Raw genomic sequence first — 20059 nt, forward strand, 5'->3', positions numbered from 1 at the left:
CCTCAGAGAATACTTTGTCATGGTACTTCAGTAATAATGCCTTCAGATGTCTAACTATGCATTTAGTTGGTATTCTGTTTCTTTTCATCTTGTGTGGTATAATTTCAAATATCAGGAACTGCTTTGGCCCACTCCTGACATTAATGAAGTCTAGCATGAGAAAAATACAAATGAAATGTTATTTAAATGCTTTCCAGTATGACTTAATTTAACGATAGTTTAAAGAGGTTTCCCACATTATATTGATATTTTAATTCTAAAACGATCGTTAAATTCTACATACAAATAAAAACAAAGAATGGCAAAGGATTTGTTGGATACTCAAGGAAGGTTCTTTTTCAAGCTCCAATCATCCCTCTGGTCTTTTGTGGAGCAAAGCTAACCCAGTAGCTCAAGCAAACTTCAATGAACACATCTTTCCCAGGTGGATCTTTTATTCCAGAATAAAATCAGAAATACACAAAACCCAAAAGGTACAATGCAACTCACTAATGAAATTTATTTACTGATTTCACCCTGCCATTAAATCCTGCATTCGCACTAGAATATGGGCATCTACTTACCAAGGCCTCATTAGTACACTGAAACACGTAGCAGACAAAATGGCAGCTTCCACTGTCTGAGTTCTCCCTGCAGATGAATCCAAAGTGATCCACGTACCTAATTCCCTATTTATAGAATGAGGAAGAAAAATAATTTCATAGTTTATAAAATTATTTTGTAATGCATAATATAAGAATGACCTATTCAGTGTCATAACATGCATAATACTTATGCATATATTTTGCATAAATTTTAATAAAGTGTACAAAATAACTCAAATTTTACTCACTATAGAACTAGTAAGGGTATTAGGAACATGGTGAACAGAGTATGTTATTGAATTGGGCTGCTCATGTGGAAAAATAAAGTTCCAGTGCAAATATCTATATGGCCTACTTCTGAAGTGCATTCATCTTCGATAGGCTTGGAAGAGAGTACCAGAATTATATTTTCATGCAAACATTTGTGACAAGTCTGTTATGGCAAAATAAAACACTTACATAGTTATTACTGTAAAATGATGCAAGTCACACCTAGTTCTGTTGGTCATTTCAAACAAAAAATGGCAAGGACTACTAATAATATTGCTAGCAACTTTTGTGGCACAAAATCCATCTTTGTGGATGGCACCACTGAACATTTTGTCGAGGTCTGTACAGAACACACAGCACTCCAGATGGTCCTGCGAAAGCCTTGGCTCCATATCAACAGTTGTTTGTGAGGGAACATCCCAATACAAGAGTCACAGGTCCAGCCATTCTGGACATCAATCAGGAAGCAGCAGAGATGAGAATGGAAGATTCAATTGTCATTTCAATGATGGCGCAAGTGAAATTGAGTGAAGTTTTCCCCTTTGGTTCAAGAGCCTGATGGCTGAGGGGCAATAACTGTTCCTGACCCTGGTGGTGTGAGTCCTGAGGCTCCTGTACAATCTTCCTACTGCCATCAGGAAGATTGTTCCCTCAACTTCACTTGTGCCATCATTGAACTGTTCCCACAATCTATGGACTCATTTTCAAGGACTCATCATCTCACGTTCACGATATTTATTGCTTATTTACATTATTATTATTTCTTTTTGTATTTGCACAGCTTGTCGCCTTTTGCACACTGGTTATTTGTCTGCCCTGTTGGATACGGTCTTTCACTGATTCTTTTATGGTTCTTGGATTTGAGTACCCCTGAAATAAATCAGGTCTCAGGGTTGTATATAGTGACATATACGTATGCACTTTGATAACAAATTTACTTTGAAAAACTGAGTGAAGTTACTCAACTACTCCCTCAGAATCCAAAGTGGGAAATCTTCCTCACCACCTGCTCCTTAGCAGAAGTGTTCCTTGCAGGAGAACACAGCAATAGTAAATCTGCCAACACAACTTGTTCATAGCTTTGAAATACTCTCCCTCCCACCCCCAGCCGGCAAGAATCTATAGTACAAACTTGCTTTCTAACTGTTCCTCCACAATCATAATTTGCAGCTTAGTCAATAAACTAGGATATCTTCAATGAATTCTAACTCTAAATTATTTAAAAAACTAGTTACCTGGAAATGACAGATAAAGATATAATCATGTTTAAGACCAACCTGAGAACAGAAAGAGATTTCCTTGAAGCTTTTCTCAATCGTTACTTTCTTTGTGTCAGGACTTATGAGGTAAACTTCTGACTGGCCAATCTAAATGAGAAAACACATTTTTATTGGAAATGTACACAAGTAAACTACTAAATCGCATGGCAACAACAACAGACATGCATTTAAAATATAAATAGTGAAGACCAAAAGCATTAGAAAGACATGTACTCTACATCTTGAATGAATATTGGCATTAAACTTGTTGATTTGTACTGCACGTCGTATACATGTGATGTCATTTCTAACTTATCCAACCGGTTTTACAGTTAGTAGTTGTTCCAAATGATTCAATTTAATTTCTATGGAAAATAACAAGATTCTACATTGTCAGTATTCCAGTTCACCATCTTAGCTGTTTGAGTACACAGTATATTATGTCAGGCCCCATCAACGGTCTTGGCCTGGATTTGTTTCGAAGACAGCAGCGTAGAGCCTATATCAAAAGGTCAGTAGCAGCTGACTTTAATTTGTAATCTTTAGTTTGATCTTAAACAGACAGGCATTTACTCGTTGAGACTGTTTTAAGAATAGAAATAATAGCCTAGTCTTTCATCTATGAAAGAATTTTAAAAAGGGAGTGAAATCTCCAAAAAAGGGAGTGCCTCTGTTCACCCTACAAACTGTGAATAATTCAAAAGTTATTTTTTAAATTACAGATCCACAATCCCTTATCTGAAATCCAAAGAGCTCCGAAAACCGAAGTTTTTTCGCCAACAGCTGACGTCACTCAGGTGTGACGTGGTAGCACTAGCAGAGGCCGCCAGACGTTAGTTGTGGCTCAGCGCTCGTACTGGTTACACGTGCATTTGCTGTTCGCTGATATTTTGTGTTCACTGTTGACTTTGTGTTTAATTTCACTGTGAAAATGTCAAAAAGAGCTGCAGGTAACCCTATGGGTAACAATGAGAAAAAGAGAAGGAAGCATCTATCATTATCAATGACACAGAAAGTGGAGTTATTGCAGAAGCTTGATCATGGTGTGTCTGTGAGGCGTCTTATTGAAGAATATGGTGTGAAACTACCACTGTAAATGATTTAAAGAAACAGAAAGACAAGTTACTAAAGTTTTATAGTGACAGTGATGTTCTACATTTATTCCAATAAGTCATTTACCATGTGTTTGATTCGGTTCATTTGAAACTGTATAGTTTTATGTTTTATTGAATGTTTTTATTGGAAATAAAGTTTTTTTCTAGTCATTAATCCCCAAACAATACAGTATAACAACTATTTATATAGCATTTACATTGTATTAGGTATTATAAGTAATCTAGAGATGATTTAAAGTATACAAGAGGATATGCGTAGGTCCGGAGCTCCACTGGGTCCTAAAGTCCACTCACACTGAGACTGGTTAAATAAGGGACTTGAACATACTTGTTTTTTGGTATCTACGGGGGGTCTCGGAACCAATAAGGAGGGATTCTGAAATCCGAAAAATTCTGAATTCCGAAATGCAACTGGCTCCAAGGATTTCGGATAAGGGATTGTGGACCTGTACTTGTTCCTCCACAATTTTCTTCTCTTAAAATTCACTCCATTTGTTACTGCTTATATCAGGAGTTCATTTGAATCCTTCCTCAGTGTACAACAAATTATTTATCACTGTTAATGTACAATAATTCACTTTCAACCCTTACTTAATCTGCTCTGTGGAAGGATTTAAAAACATAATTTTATTTTTCCTTTCATGTTGATGGACTAGATTCAATAACTGATTAGAAAACATCTCCCACCATAAAAGGGGAATATGGAAGAAAATGGGTGACCAATGTTCCACAAATGAAATAAAAAAAATAGCATGTGAAAATGCTTCAGCTTATTCAAACGTTATCATTTTTAAATTCCTGATTGCTCCACAACTTTTTTTCCCCTAAAATTCATCCAAAGCTCTTAATAGTTGCCAGTGAATCTGCTTCCATAAAATGGTCATTTGGTGTTCTCCAGATCAAACCAATTTGCTGCCTAACCAACCTCTAGAATTTTTTTATGGTTTCTTTACCAATATCATCGCCCTACCAATAGAGGAAGTGTTTCCTTATTTTATTCTGTGATTTGAAATATACCATTTAAGCTCAAAGAATCACCATCTCAGACTCCCAACTCCACAACCTCTGACATTTATGCAAACCCTCTCTGCACCTTCTCCAAGCTCTTGGCATGTATTCCTGTAGTGCAGTACCTAAAATTAGCTCCAGTTGAGGGTTTGAAGTGATCTTCATTATACTTCAATATAACCACCTCAGTTTTAGTTTCAATGCTCTATTTACAAAGGCAGGGTTGCAGTTCTAGATTTCAACTCAGAACTGCCTTTTCCTTAGAGGGCTCAACCACAAGCTGCTATAAAAAACCATTTTGAAGGCTTTTGACAAATTCCCTCTCTTGGGTTCTCACACTCATCCCCCAATCTACCCACAAATTGAAATCCCTCATAACTAATATAGCACTGCCCTTATTACATACCTTTTCTATTTCCCATTGAAATTTATATCCCACATTCTGGCTACCGTTCGGGGGTCTGCATACAGTACAATTCCCCTCAGCGTCTTTTTACCCCTGCAGTTTCTTAACTCTACACACCAGGATTCTATACTTTTTGATACTATGTCACCTCTTTCAAAGGATTTGATTTCATTTTACTGACAACACCACCCCACCCTATCTGCCTACCGGCCTGTCCTTTCGATATAAGGTGTATCCTTGGATGTTAAGCTCCCAACCATGACCTTCTTTCAGCCATGATTCTGTGATGTCCAGCTGAACTGCTCTAACACAGGGATGCCTGCATTCAAGTCAGTGATACACATTCGGACCACGAGGCATTAGACAGCAAAGCTGAGGTCAGGACAGGATCAGCTGTAACCTCATGGCTGGGGGCAAAGCTCCATTCAACACAAGCTGGCACTTTCATTGTATCCTGGATAATGGACTATCCGACTGGCAGACCAGTTTCTGCAGTTTTAGAGCTGTGTGTCAGACATGGCTGTAAGTAGCACTGGAGGCCCCCAAAGCAGACTGTATTGGCTCCCTTCCTGTTTACCTTGTATACCTTGGACTTTAGATTCAACACTGAGTCATACCATCTGCAGAAATTCTCTGATGACTCAGCAATAGATAGCTGTATAAGGGGAGGACAGGAGGATGAATACAGGCCCTGGTGGAGGACTTTGTCAAGTGGTGCAAGCTGAATCATCTGCAGCTCAACATCAGTAAGACAAAGGGGATGGTGATGGACTTCAGAAAGACTAAGCCTGTACAGCTTCCTGTTAATACTGATGGTGAGGACGTGGATGTGGTGAGGACCTACAAGTACCTGGGATGCACCTGGATGACAGACTTGAGTGGAGCACCAACACAGGGGCTATGTACAAGAAGGGCCAGAGTTGTTTCTACTTCCTGAGGAGACCGAGGTCCTTTGGAGTATGCAGGCCTCTCCTTCACATGTTCTACCAGTCTGTTGTCACCAGTACAATCTTCATTACAGTTGTGTGTTGGGGCAATCGCATCAGCACAGGTAACGTCAACAGGCTCAATAAACTGATTAGAAAGGCTGGCTCTGTTATTACCGTCAAACTGGACACATTGGAAGCTGTGGCAGAACAAAGGACCCTACGGAAAATCCTGGAAATTCTGGACAAGGTTTCTCACCCTCTGCATGCCACCTTGACTGAACAGAGGAACACTTTTAGTAATAGACTAAGACAACTGTGCTGCTCCAAAGAGCACTAGATGAGGTCATTCTTACCCTTGGCCATTAGACTCTATAATGAGTCAACCTATAGCCGGGGAAGTGATGACCCCTCCCCTTGTTAGACTGTTTGTGGTAACTTATTTTTTATTTATTCTTCTTACTTCTCTTCTAATATTTATATCTGTGCACTTGTAATGCTATTATGACATTGTAATTTCCTTTGGGATCAATAAAGTATCTATCTGTCTAACCTTACTGACTGACTGGTGTGATGGGCCTACTCCTGTTCCTATCTCTTAACACATTCTCCTATCTCTTAACACATTCTTCAATGGAATGTGAAGGATATCAACACATTTCATATTTACCTGTACTAATATACTCAACATATAGATTGAGGATACCAATGATGCCATTTATTGTCGAATAATCTACCTGGACTGAATGTTCTGACACTCTCTATGAGATAGGTCAAGCAGGGCAGCTCCTTCAGCCACTGTGGGACTGCAGACTAGCAGCATCTACAAACCAAGGGCCTCTGCTGGGAACACTCACAGCAACAAGAAAGTGTGGTGTGATGTGTGGGAAAAGTTATGTAAACAAACTTCCTGTGCTCAACACCAGCTTCTACACCGACTGTAACAATGGCTACCTGTTTATTATCCAGCTCTCTCTGCCACAGGGTCCAACTCTACATGCTTTAGCAGACGCCATGGCTGGCCCTGAAAAGAAGTCTTTTGTAGTTCGGTCAATCTTCTGGGCTCATTCAATATCCAATAAATGAAAACCAGGTGCAGAATCTTATCACAAGGTGCCTCATAGGAGAATTAACAAACAGTGTTTAATATGAAACATGCACGGAAGTATGAGGGCAAAGCGTACTCAAAAGGGCAAGTTTGAAGAAGATGCTTAAAGAAAGAAAGAGTTTAAAATAACGAGATTTAATGAACCAATTCTTGATCACAGGACTTGGCAAGTAATGGCGTGGACACAGGTGATGTAACAAACAGAAGAAATACTGGAGGAGTAAGTGACAGAGGAAGTTATTGAATGGAGGGACAAGGTCATGGAAGGTTTAAAAACCAAAGATAATTTTAGAATAAAGAGTTTCAAAATCAGGAGCCAATATACAACAGTGAACAAAGGGTGAACAGTGAAGGAAGGGTTCTTGTTAAGACTTAGAATATGTGCAGCAGAATTTCAGATGATTTTGGGTTTATTGTTGGTAGAAACTAGGAGAGTACCCAATGTAGGAGAGTGGTCATTGGAACGACAAGCTTCAAGGCAAACTCCAGGATTAGAGTAAAGAGCGAGCTCGGAGACAAAATAAATTAACTCCATGAGGAATTTCACAGTTCCTTCCAGTGGACTGTTAAAGTACTGAGTGTGTTTTTCAATTCATGGTCATGGTTTTGAATTTATTTTTAAGTACCGTGACTTTCAAATTTTATGCAACACTGATCCACATAATCGACACCCACACGGGCAGAAGGAAGAAAAAAGAAAGGAAGGAAGCAACATACCCAAATATTGTAAGGTGCTGGTCACTGAAAGGGGAGACCAGAGACTTCAGAGGGTCAAAAATCACAAAACAATTGACAAAAACATAATCTGTTTTAAAAAAAATCTGCTGACAAATGAACAGCCTGTGCTTAGTGCACTGCATGTTACATTTGAGGTTGTGATAATCTGATCTACGTAAGTGCACCAAAAGTGCCGATTTGACTGCAGTTCAAACAAATGTCAATGTAACTGTACTTTAGAATGCAGAATTCACGTTTCCATTATCAACAAACCTCAAACCTGAACAACCTGTGGAAAACAACTGACCATTCGGTCTGGGCTGGGCAGCTTTAAGTCGAAGCTCTCTATCCTTGGGACCCAAGAGGAATGCAAAACTTGCTGTAGTGACCCTCCACACATCTTCTAAATTGGACAGTAGAGTCACGATTTGGTAAAAGACTTGGGTGGGTCTTAAAATGAACAAGGCAACATCAGGTTGTGCAGCCATTAGCCTCAATGTAAGGGAAAGGCCATTGCACTCATGTGAAATTAAAGCTTTGGAACATGAATAACTTCAGCTAAATTTTAAAATGTTTGAATAAAAAACAATTATTTTTTAAACACTTTTTCTTAAACAGAGTGGTGGGTGCCAGAGGTAGTGGTGGAAGCAGATATGTAGTGATGTTTAAGAGACTGTTAGACACATGATAGGGCAGGGAATGTAGTGATATGCAACATGTACAAGCAGAAGAGGTTTTGTTTCATTGGGCATTGTGTTTGGTGCAGACACTTAGGGCTGGAAGGCCTGTTCTTGTTCTGTACTGTCCCAGTTCTAGCCTGCAATGCATAAACTCATGAAGCAGCTCCATTGCTTATAGAGCTTTGGAGACTGGAGCCCTTTCGTATTTCTTTCCTCTCTACACTCTTCCTACACCATTGTAGCTGCACACATGGGGTCTGAGAGAGGATCTAACTGCAAGCTCTGTGGTTAGCGGGGTTCACTGGCACACATACTGTCAGGATGCAAACCAGCTTTAACACAAGGAGGGTATAGGTGACGCCACGACAAGGCCCTGCTGTCCCTTGTTGACACACTGGAGCGGGAGGGGGTAAAATAAACCAGCTGGCAGAGAGACAAACAGGGCAGTCATATCCAACAAGCCTAAATCCAATCTGCTGCAAATTGCCAAATCATGGGAGATGAGGGTCGATGTGGGGAGGAGGCCGCAGTTCCCGGAGATGGTGCAAACCACACTTCAACCAGACATTATACTGTGGTTTACCAAAGACAAGAAAATCATCCTGGTGGAGCTCACAGTACCGTGGGAGGAAGGATGCGAGGAGGCTCATGGGAGGAAGGCCCTGAGGTACCAGTCCTTAGTCCAGGAGTGCAGGGACAAAGGATAGCAGATGTGGCTGTTCTCCATGGAGATCGGCTGTAGAGGGTTCCCAGTAAGGTCGGCGTGGAGGTTGCTGCCTGCGCTGAGCCTTGGGGAAAAGAGCAAGAACCGAGCAGCTCACAGGATGGGGAGGAAGCAGGAAGAGCCTCTTGCTGGATATGGAGCAGGCAAGGGGAATTGAGCTGGAAGTTAGGAGCAGATGGACAGTGACTCCGCCACCACTGCTGACCCACCAACTGGAGCGTGTAGTGGTTAAGCTTCGAAACACTATGAAGGTTGGGCATCATCTGATGACATCTGCTCCTGGCCAAAGGCTACGGTTACCTCTCTGTAGGGAGTACCCCGGTGTATGATGCAAGCAAGATGACCATTTTAGGCAAAAGAGGCTGACATTCATGCAAGTCTCAATACAAGTCAATAAGATGGAAATTTTTTTTTGGTTTGCTAAATTACAATAACAGTCAGCTGCAGATATATCAAGTAATCCTCAATTGAAAGCTAAGCTGTTGAAATGAATTCTTCGAATTCTTGATTAGGCACCAGCTTCAGAGAAGCAGACAGAGAGAGAAAGACAGAGACAGAGAGAGAGAAAGAGAGAGAGAGAGGTGCAGAGAGGATATGATTCAACAATCAGAAATTACTCTTTGATGACAGGAACTGAGTCTTTGAATCTTTCCAACTCAATTTCTCAGATTCCTCGTACAGCTGCAGAGAATTAACCAAAGTAGATTTTCCATAACTTTCAAGCACTCTATGGAGCTACTTCGTGGAAATGGACGTGTGGGCACTGATGCACATCAGAATGGACTCACTGATTACGGTCCTCTAACGATTTGTTGGTCTGCTTGGATTTAATTTGTCACACTGACCACTTGATAAAAGCGGCTGAAACTTCATTCAGCTGTAAACCATCTCTCTGCACAGATCACTACACAACAAAAAGAGCAAGGAGAATCTCTTGAAGTTTAAAAAGGGAGACCAACGAGATGCCACACATATTATGTATGACTGGATTGGAACGAGATGTTCTGTAAAAGTACTGAAGCTTTCTAAAGAATCAGAAATTAAAAAATGCAAGCTTCACCACAGTGTGCTTGAGCAACAACTTATGGTGATGCTAAAGTGACTCATCTTTAGTTTCTTTACTCCTCTCACTCTTTAAATACCTTCTCACTCCATTTATCATAATCAATTTTCTTTCTGTCTGTGGTCAAATTTTATTTGGTCAGCTACCCATCTTGATATTTCTTCGCATATCCTTCCTGTCGCACCATGGTGATCAAGTTAGGAATACAGATTAACTGCTTAATTCTCAATATTCGATTATTCTGCATCAATGGTCATTTAATTGCAAGTCTCCTGCTCCACTCGCTCTATTTCCATATTCGATTCTTAGAATTAGCTCCTGGTCAGAATGATCTCCTTTACCCATTATCTTTTCCTTAAACTAAATCTGAACATTTGTTCTTTATTATAAAATTACTTCCTTATTTATGTAATTTAATTGCAAGCATAAATATGAGGCCCTTTTGTTCCTTGCATAACCGAGAACTTAATTTAAAAAAAAGTCTCCAGTTGAACAAATGTAGTTGCTCCAAGTAAAAAATAACTGGCCAATTTGATTTGATAGTCATTCAAAATAGACTTAGCATCAAAACTAATTTAAAGAAAAAGCAGTGAAACTGGAAGTACACCCTCCAAAATCAATTACTGATATTCCAAATAATGTGTAATACAATATGCAAGCTCCACAGACAAATTCCAGAGATTTGTGATTTGTGAATTATGTACGGTCTTCAATACACCATCCATTTGCAACTAAAACACTCAACACACAGAGACTGCTATCTCTAGCAGTTTGCAGAGCAGCAACAAAACCACCACATTGCTTGCAGTAGGGAATCTGGTTTGCAATGAACCAGCAAACTGAATGAACAGGTAATGAAGCTAAACCATAACCTTGAATTTTGCATGATCCGAGGTACTGCTGAAAACCAGGAAAACTGCAGGGTAGTATTTGGTTCATTCTGTTTGCTGCACTTACAATGACCCCTTGCAGCTGCAAATAAGTGTGCACTTTCAACATTCCCTATTTAAAGGACTTACTGAGACAAAGCAAGTACACATGAATTGCAGAGATCAATTAGATATTACCGTGAACAGCATTGTCCTATTTGCCTTTGTGTTTGTTGGCTGCACAAAATTGGGCACACTGGCTGCACGTTTCAGGGCTTCAACTGAGCTACCGCTCTCTGCTCCATCGGAGTTCAAAGTGCTGCCAACGTCCAATGATTTACATTTCTCCAAAGTACTCTGTGATGGTTTAACTTGAGGTTCATGATGAACAGACAGCCTAGGAGCAGATTTGACTCTCTTTTGTGATAATGGTATTGAAAGCTTGGAGCGTAATGACAACGAGCTATCTGTCCGTGGTCTCTCCAGCTTTTTCTCTGTGGCGGCTTCTTTCTTTTCCTCATTACGTTGCTGGAGATGGTTGAACTTATCGATACATTCATCAATGAGTGCTGGTGGAGCTTTCTTGTGGGCCACTGTTACCTTCCCAACAAACAGGACTTCATACTTCTGAGCAAATGAATCATCATCGGGCATGCGGATTTGGGTCTCTTCCTGATGGACTGTCTTCCCAGCTTGACGGATGGTACTGATGATCTCTGGGACCTGGAGGAAATAACAGAAAGGGATTTTTTTTTTAAAAACAACATTTATTAACAACTCAAGACACTCCCAAGTTATCATAGCAAGATGCAAATCAACCAATGTCAAACCCTTCTAAAGGTTCTCTTTTACTTTCACTTTTTTCAGTTTCATACTTTCCCATTATTGCCTCTTTACTGTGGAGATTCCCTCAAGATTTCAACCCTCATCAGAAATAAGCTCAGACTTTGCAGGTTCTCTCAAGTATCTGCCCAAAGGTGTCCCTCTTAATGAACCTCACCACTTTTCAACATAGAACACAAAGGCACAGCACTGGAATGAGCTCTTCATGTATAGAACCATGATATCCTATGCCGAGCATGAAGCCAAATTAGATAGATAGATAGATAGATAGATAGATACTTTATTCATCCCCATGGGGAAATTCAACTTTTTTTCCAATGTCCCATACACTTGTTGTAGCAAAAATAATAACATACAATACTTAACTCAGTAAAAAAAAATATGATATGCATCTAAATCACTATCTCAAAAAGCATTAATAATAGCTTTTAAAAAGTTCTTAAGTCCTGGCGGTTGAATTGTAAAGCCTAATGGCATTGGGGAGTATTGACCTCTTCATCCTGTCTGAGGAGCATTGCATCGATAGTAACCTGTCGCTGAAACTGCTTCTCTGTCTCTGGATGGTGCTATGTAGAGGATGTTCAGAGTTTTCCATAATTGACCGTAGCCTACTCAGCGCCCTTCACTCAGCTACCGATGTTAAACTCTCCAGTACTCTGCCCACGACAGAGCCCGCCTTCCTTACCAGCTTATTAAGACGTGAGGCATCCCTCTTCTTAATGCTTCCTCCCCAACACGCCACCACAAAGAAGAGGGCGCTCTCCACAACTGACCTATAGAACATCTTCAGCATCTCACTACAGACATTGAATGACGCCAACCTTCTAAGGAAGTACAGTCGACTCTGTGCCTTCCTGCACAAGGCATCTGTGTTGGCATTAATCTATTTCCATCTGTCTATACATGGTTTATATCTCCTCAACCCCTAAGTGTTTTAAATTTGACTTCGTTTAAAACGTTTTAGTTGAAGTCCACTCATTTTATCCAGATAAAACTAGGTAATTTGAGAAAACAGTTTCCAGCTACACTGAGATATTCTTCAGTAGTATATCTCAAGCTTTTTCCATGATAATGCAATTGGGACTGGCATCGTCCATTGGATACAATGACATTCATCATTAGCCCTTCCTAATTCTACCTTGTGGATCTCTTCCAATTTTTCCCAACTGTTCCTTCCCCCGACTGGTTACACTTCCAACTTTCTATTTGATTTTATCAGCAGAGCACAAGGCAATCATGTGGGCTTTATAAATTTGCTGCATTATTTAACATGCTCAATACTCATGATGAGTAAACAGAGATCATTCTTCATTACCAAATGGTATAAAATCTAAGTGTAGACATGATCTTCCCAGGACCCTTCAACTATCCCAACAGCTACAGTATTAACTCCCAAATTACAAAGTCTATTGTTATAAGTTTTTTATTTACAATCTCTTGGCTGCTCATCCAATATTATGATCACTCTATTACAATAGCCATCGACACACAGATGTTATCATCTTTGCCAGTAGATTTTGGAAACCTCTAATATCATACACTTATGCTCTAGGATCAGGCATCAAAGTGTGCATTATTGCAATTGAATTGTTACCAGACAAAAAGTACAAAAGGTACCAAGATCAGGTTTGTTAGTGGTAGGGAAGGGGTGTGAGGGGGAGTTGAGTTTGATTACTTGGGTGCTTGATAACCTAGAAACAATCTCAATAGGGGCATAGAGCAGAACAGGTCAATCAGCCAAGCTCGAGTTACCAGTGTACTTGGCTGTCTGAAGCACATTTCTGAATGACTGCACAAATGACCCTGCGCACACAGTAGTGGTGATGTTGCTAGCGATGGTCCAAAAACATCACAAATAAGTAAGGGTTCAGACATCTACCAGCTGCATCACATCATAAAGTGGAAACAGTTATACAGTCAAAGTGATACAGCAGAGAAATGGGTCCTTCAGCCACCACCTGCTTCCTAACTAACCACACTGATCCCATTTACCAGCATTTATTCCGTAACCTATTATGCAATTCAAGTGCTTGTCCAGATGCTTCTTACGCGTTCCTCCCTCCATCAGCTTTGAGGCATTCTCACTTTAGAAAACAAACCCTGCTTAAAGAGGCAGGCTTGAACCCGAGCCAAGTCACCCAAGTCCTAACTGGCCAATGGGGCACCTCAGATGCTGTGGGCTTCATCTGACCCATTGTGAAGTTTGCTTTGCAGAGTTGCTTCTTTAAATACAGGCCAAGAGACCAAGTACATGATCCACAAATAAATAATTAGAAATGAAACTCATGGCTTAATGTGCTTCTGTTTGTCAGAATACATCATTTTGGGGATGGGAGACCACAGGAGATATTCTTGACCAGTTCTGTGGTGACACATCAGTTTCAGTTTGACTGTGGTCTATGAAACCAAACCATTGCACAATAATCTCAGGAAGGAAATGAGAAGCTTGAACAAAATGGCCAACTGACTTCCACCCCAAGGCTGTGTACTTGACCCCTGCTCTGCTCACTTTCAATTATGACTGTGTGGCTAAGCACAGATCCAATGCCATGTTCAAGTCTGCCGATGTCACCACTGTCATAGGTCAAGTCAAAGTCAAAATCAGCATACAGGAGGGAGACTGAAAATCTGTCTGAGTGATGCCATAACAACAACAACCTCTTACTCAATGTCAGCAAGAACAAGCAGCTGATTATTGACTTCAGGAGGAGGTCCACGAGCCAGCCCTCAAAGAATCAGAAGTGGAAAGGATTAACAAATTTAAATTCTTCAAAGTTACTATTTTGGAGGACCTGTTGTGGGTCCAGTACACAAGTGCAATTATGAAGAAAGGACAGCAGTCACTCTACTTCGAGGAGTTAGCTTAGATTTGGCATGACATCTGAAACTTTGACAAACTTCTATAGATGTGTGGTGGACAGGCTGTATCACAGCTTGGTATGGAAACACCAATGCCTTTGAATGGAAACTCCAACAATAAGTTGTGGATACGACCAGTCTATCATGGGTAATACCTTCCCCCCATCGAGCACATCTACATGAAGCGTTGTTGCAGGAAAGCAGAATCCATCGTGAGCGACCTCCCCCCACCCAGGACATGTCCTCTTCTTGCTGCTGCCATCAGGAAGGCGCTACAGCAGCCTCAGGATTCACACCATCAGGTTCAGGAACAGTTCTGACCCCTGAACAATCAGGTTCTTGAACCAAAGGGGATAACTTCACTCAACTTTATTTGCCTCATCATTGAAATGTTCCACACACTAAGGACGCACTTTCAGGGACTCTTCATCTCGTGTTCTCGATATTCATTGCTTATTAATTTTTTTTTCTTTTTGTATTTGCACAGTTTGTTGTCATATGCACACTCGCTGAAATCTGAGGTTTGTGTGGTCTTTCATTTATTCTATTATGGTTATTATTCTGTTATGGATTTACCGAGTATGTCACCAAGAAAATGAATATCAAGGTTGTATAGGGTGGCATACATATACTTTGATAATAAATTTATTTTGAATAAGAACTAAGCTTAGTTTATCTTTTATCAGTTCTTGAAGTTTCCAGGTTCTGGTTTTAAAATGCAAGCATGGAAATCAATCTAAACTAACTATCTGAATTGCACTTATGTGAGTATAAAACAGGTCTTTCCTCAAGACCTCTAACTCTCTCTGGTTTAGTGGTCCCAGATAACAAAGGACCACTAAATTCCCTGAATTCTTTGCGTGAATTCTTTGTTGTTCCTCGTGCAGGAGAAGAAGCCGAGTAGCAAAGCAGAAGTGTTGCCAGCTGGTGGCGGAGGGACGTCACCGGACTTTGAGGTGGATGGTCTCGAGTTTGAATCCGGCCGGCTCCTTGCCATGCTTTCCATCTGTGCTGGGTTGAGTGTTGAGCTGGCAACTCAGCCTTGTAAAAGAATGGTCAAGCGCTACAGAAACGGCAAAAAATGCCACCCAATGCGCCGCAAAGTGTGAAAAGGAACAGCAAAGCAGAAGTGTTAGGATGCACCATATCTGCACTAGCACACTTAATTTGTATCGGCATTAGATGGGAGCAGAGGAAAAGTTTCTCACCCGAATTAACAGCTGGGTGGGTTGTAATGTTAACATTCTTGGCCTGAAAGGGTGTTGAATGTCTTTCATTAATTTGATGAGTACACAGATGAGTACTTGAGAAGCAATTAGTTTCTGTGATTTTGTGTAAAACTGGTTCAATATTTCAGAGAAGCAATATATTGTCTAAAAAGGAACAGGTTGTTTAATAAATTGCTATGAAATCAGAATCATCTTAAGGATAAAATTTCATTTTCCACCAACACAAACGGTTCTTGAGCCATTTTGCACAGACAATAAGAATTATTTACAGCATAGAGAGGAAGAATAAGATAAATAAGCCAACAATGTATTTTTTGTTAAACCATCCAATACGAAAAATAGGCACTTTTAAACAGGACCTTCCATATTTTATTCAAACACCTCAGAGGCTAATGAAAACCTTTGAGGTCAACTCATGGTTGCAATTTAGGAAACAATACAGCTAATTTGCACACAACAAATTCTCACCCACACTAATGTGATTTCAGCTAGATCATCCGTTTAGTAATATTGAGTAGTTGAAAATTATTGGGCACACACTGGGAATAACTCTACTACTCCTCAACGTAGCATAAAGGGACTTCTATATCCACCTGGGAGAGTAACCAAGGACTCTGTGCCAGCTCGCTTTCTTTTAACCCACAAGAGTTGTGTTCACTAGAAGGGTCACTGCTGCCACTTACAGCTGGGGTGCCTAATTATGACACTTGAGGGCCTACCAAAATCTTTTCCTCATACAAGTTTTCACTTGCTCCGTTAGATCACCTTGTTTAATGTTTCTGAAATCTTGCTTTGCACATATATTTGACAATTCTATTATAGATTTCATGCACATTTCCTCTGAATGCTTTTGTTTCTTGATGACAATATACAACATCTTTACTTTCAATTATTCAGAGACGTGAAAGACACCGCCAGCTGCACTGTGTACCTGCTGCTTTCCAAACCTTTACCCAAGAAAACAGGATGAAGCAACATTAAAGCTACTGGCAGCAACTGGGAAGCCAAGAATACTCATGACATCAATCTCCATGAACAAGTCAGTACAATTGGATAGGTACATGAAGGGAAGGAGCTTGGAGGGTTTTGAGCTGAATGCAGGCAACTGGGAGGATGCTATGGATGGTATGGACCAGCTGGGCCGAAAGACCTGTTTCTATGCTGTATTACTTTATAACCTCAGATGTGCTATTTAGCTTTGAAGTCACAGGAGTTCGCAGATTGCATCAAAGACAAAGACTGGCATTGCAGCATTGGTCCGTCCTCTAGCACACAAGAGCATTAAGGTTATTAAAATCTGGTTGTTCTTTGTCTTTTAGACTGGTGAGGTGTGTTGTGGTGTCTTCAGATGAAAGTCTGAACAATTCCAAGGGACTCTGAGAGCTTGCAGCATGCAAGGTATCTGTACAAGTTAAACACTAGTTAATGTTATAGCAGTTCTTTTCTTACACAATAGGTTTGTTAAACCTTTGCTAATAGCCTCTGGATTTTTTCTTAGCCTCAGGCACTAGTGGCATGAGAACAAAAGACCAAAGAATCTGTCTCTGCGTGCCTCTGCGTGCTTGTTGACTGAACACCTATTTATTGAGGCACCTTTTGCTCAGTACCTGGGACTTCGGCTACATCCACACTAGACCGGATAATTTTGAAAACGCCGGTTTCACGTAAGAACAATAGGCGTCCACACTATGCATTTTTGAAAATATCTGTCCACATTGAAATGGGGATCTTGGCGAATCTTGGGAAAGTTGAATTTCCCCATGGGGATGAATAAAGTATCTATCTATCTATCTACTGCACATGCACAGGACACATCTACCGAAAACAAGCAACATGTTTGGTGTCGAATCTCGCCGTGAAAGTGCGCGTTTGTGTAGTTACAGACTAGAAAACTTAAAACGACAGACAGCTGGTGGCTCTCGTGCAGGAGAACTTAAAAGTAAAAAAAAAACAAATGCTGGAGCATACGGAGGCAACCAACAGGGAGTTCATGGACAGATTGACCCGGCTGACAACGAACATTGAAAAACTGACTAACTCTGTTGCATTAATAAAGCACCTTGTTAAATGTATAAAACATGTCTGCATCAGTGTTATCTTGTATTTCCATACAGTGTTACATTAGGCTGTTACACATCTATTGTAAGAGAAGTACTTGCATAAATAGGTAAACCACCTTCATACGTGCAAGGACAGAAAACAGGGCAAAGTGAGCATACTTATTTATTCAGTAAGTTATGGGTCAAAGTATTTGGTGAGTATATTTCTAACTCTTCTGGTGTCAGTCTCGCTGCCGTCTGTTCAGAAATTGTTAGGTTGCGTTCAAGAAAACAATTAAATAGCGCGCGGCCGTCTGAGAGCGTTTTCAAATTTCTCCGGTTACCCCGTCCACACTGCTCCGGCCGATCCGACATTTTCAAAAATACACACTTCGGAGAGCATTTCTGAAAAGCTCCGGTTTTGGGGGACGAAAACGCCATTTTAGTGTGGACGGAGGGTAAAAACAAAGAGAAAAAGCTTCGGTTACGGATTTATCCAGTGTAGTGTGGACGTAGCCTTCACCTGGACCACGGATCGCGATTGATTGGTGCCTAGGGCAGACCCAGGGTGATTTCATGAGTTGGAATTTGGAGTTGCCCCAACAACGGCGACAATCAAATGGCAGCTGAGAATCATGAGCCCTGAAATCTTTGTAGCTTACAACATAATATTTAGCGCGGTTTACTTGTGCTTTGTTTAAAGATAATAAATTAGGCTTAAGCTACTTTGTTGTGCTTGTATGATTACCACCACATCTCCTGGACAATTGAATTGGTTTGGGCCTTTTGGGTCTGATCAGCCCAGCCCATTACACAAGGTTGTGTAAATGTTACCACAGATGAATTTTGCATTGGCTGCAATGCAGGGATGAAGTGGATAGAAAACATTGGTATGGGATAGGTGGGGGATGGGTGGGTGTTGGGAGTTTTTAAACCTGATGTCAGTGCAAATGAAAATCTGCTGAACGGGAGGGAAAAAGCAGGGATCTAGTTTCTTGAGGAGTGATAAGACAACTAGAGATGTACGATAAAAAAAGAGTCGCTTCTCTCTGGATTAAATGGATTGGTCAACATTCTTTTTGGGATTATGCACAGAAAAGTGTTTATTTGTCACACTGACATCATTATTTTGTCCAACGAGATTTCCAGCAGATTTATAACATTGAGTCAATATTTAGTATCAAATCTAGTTTAGACTTCCTGAAAGGGTCAGACCATTTCTCCTGCTTTAACACCTCTTGATTCTTAAGACTTCCTAGTTCTTAATTTAAAAAGTTATTATCCACTTATTCCATCCTGTCAGAGGATTTTCAAATTTATAACAAACTTACAGAAAATCAACAACATAGGGTACCTTTCAGTCTCGTGCCTGGGCCAACTGATAAATCGCTACCCAAATGGACCTTGTTCATCAATAACCTGCTCACCTCTGGGCAGTATGGGCTCTGCCAAGTGCACGTGGCTCCAATGAGTTCCAATGGAGAAGTAAGAACTGCCCTCTGCGTTTGATCAAGCTATGCTTTAAGAACCCGTAATATAACTGGAGCCAAGGGAAAGGGGGCAAACACATGTCTCATCTAAAAAGAATGCCTGCAGCTGTAATCAATATGGAAACCCCTGGTCCATGACCACTCAACATAGAAAAAGAGCATTTGGATGGCATTTGGAAGTGAATCTGCATCACCATCTCAAACTACCTCAAGCACCTACTGTCCTATCCGTGGAATATGAAACAGAAACATCAGGCCATTCTGTTCATGATGTTGTGCCAATCTTGATGCCAATTTATTCTAAATGGCTGCCTCCTGTGTTCATTCATATCCTTCCATCCCCTTCATATTCATATGCCAGTCTAAAAGCCTCAAACTCAACCAAACTGCCTGCTTCCACTACTACCCCATTCCAGGCACCTACCACTTTGCATAAATAGACTTCACAATTATGTTACGTATATATATGTTCATCCTCGCCCCCAAGTGTAAAATCACATCCTCTGGTGATTGATAATTCTGCTGGAGAAAAGAATCTGACTATCTATCTGTGACTCTCCAAGTTTTAAAAACTCTTAACAGGTCACTTCTTAGTCTCTGATGCTCTAGGGAGAACAATGCAAGTTTGGCCAACCTTTCCATACAACTCAGCCTCTAAATCAGGCAGCATCCTGGTAAACTTCTTCTCCATCCTTTCCACGGTCTCCGCATCCTTCTAATAATGGAGGAAACTGAACTGCATGCAAGACTCCAAGTGCGGTGTGACAAAAGTTTCATATAGCTGCCGCACCATTCCCTTATACTGTATTCTCAACACCGCTACCAATGAAGGCAATTACCCAGAATGCTTTCCACATAAGAGGCCACTTT

General features: G+C 40.6%; 1 protein-coding gene across 6 annotated transcripts in view; it reads right to left on the minus strand.

The window, feature by feature from the left end:
* Positions 1–20059, minus strand: part of LOC140737958 (TBC1 domain family member 1-like) — a 245980-nt gene that overhangs the window by 109592 nt on the left and 116329 nt on the right. For all 6 annotated transcript variants that reach the window (XM_073064847.1, XM_073064845.1, XM_073064848.1 and 3 more), the window contains exons 2-4: positions 10928–11452; positions 2132–2221; positions 564–668 (exon numbers count right to left, since the gene is read on the minus strand). In XM_073064847.1, the coding sequence (XP_072920948.1) occupies positions 564–668; positions 2132–2221; positions 10928–11452 (720 nt within the window). The remainder of the gene's footprint in view (positions 1–563; positions 669–2131; positions 2222–10927; positions 11453–20059) is intronic.

This window comes from Hemitrygon akajei, chromosome 13, assembly GCF_048418815.1.
Source record: "Hemitrygon akajei chromosome 13, sHemAka1.3, whole genome shotgun sequence".
Lineage (NCBI taxonomy): Eukaryota > Metazoa > Chordata > Chondrichthyes > Myliobatiformes > Dasyatidae > Hemitrygon > Hemitrygon akajei.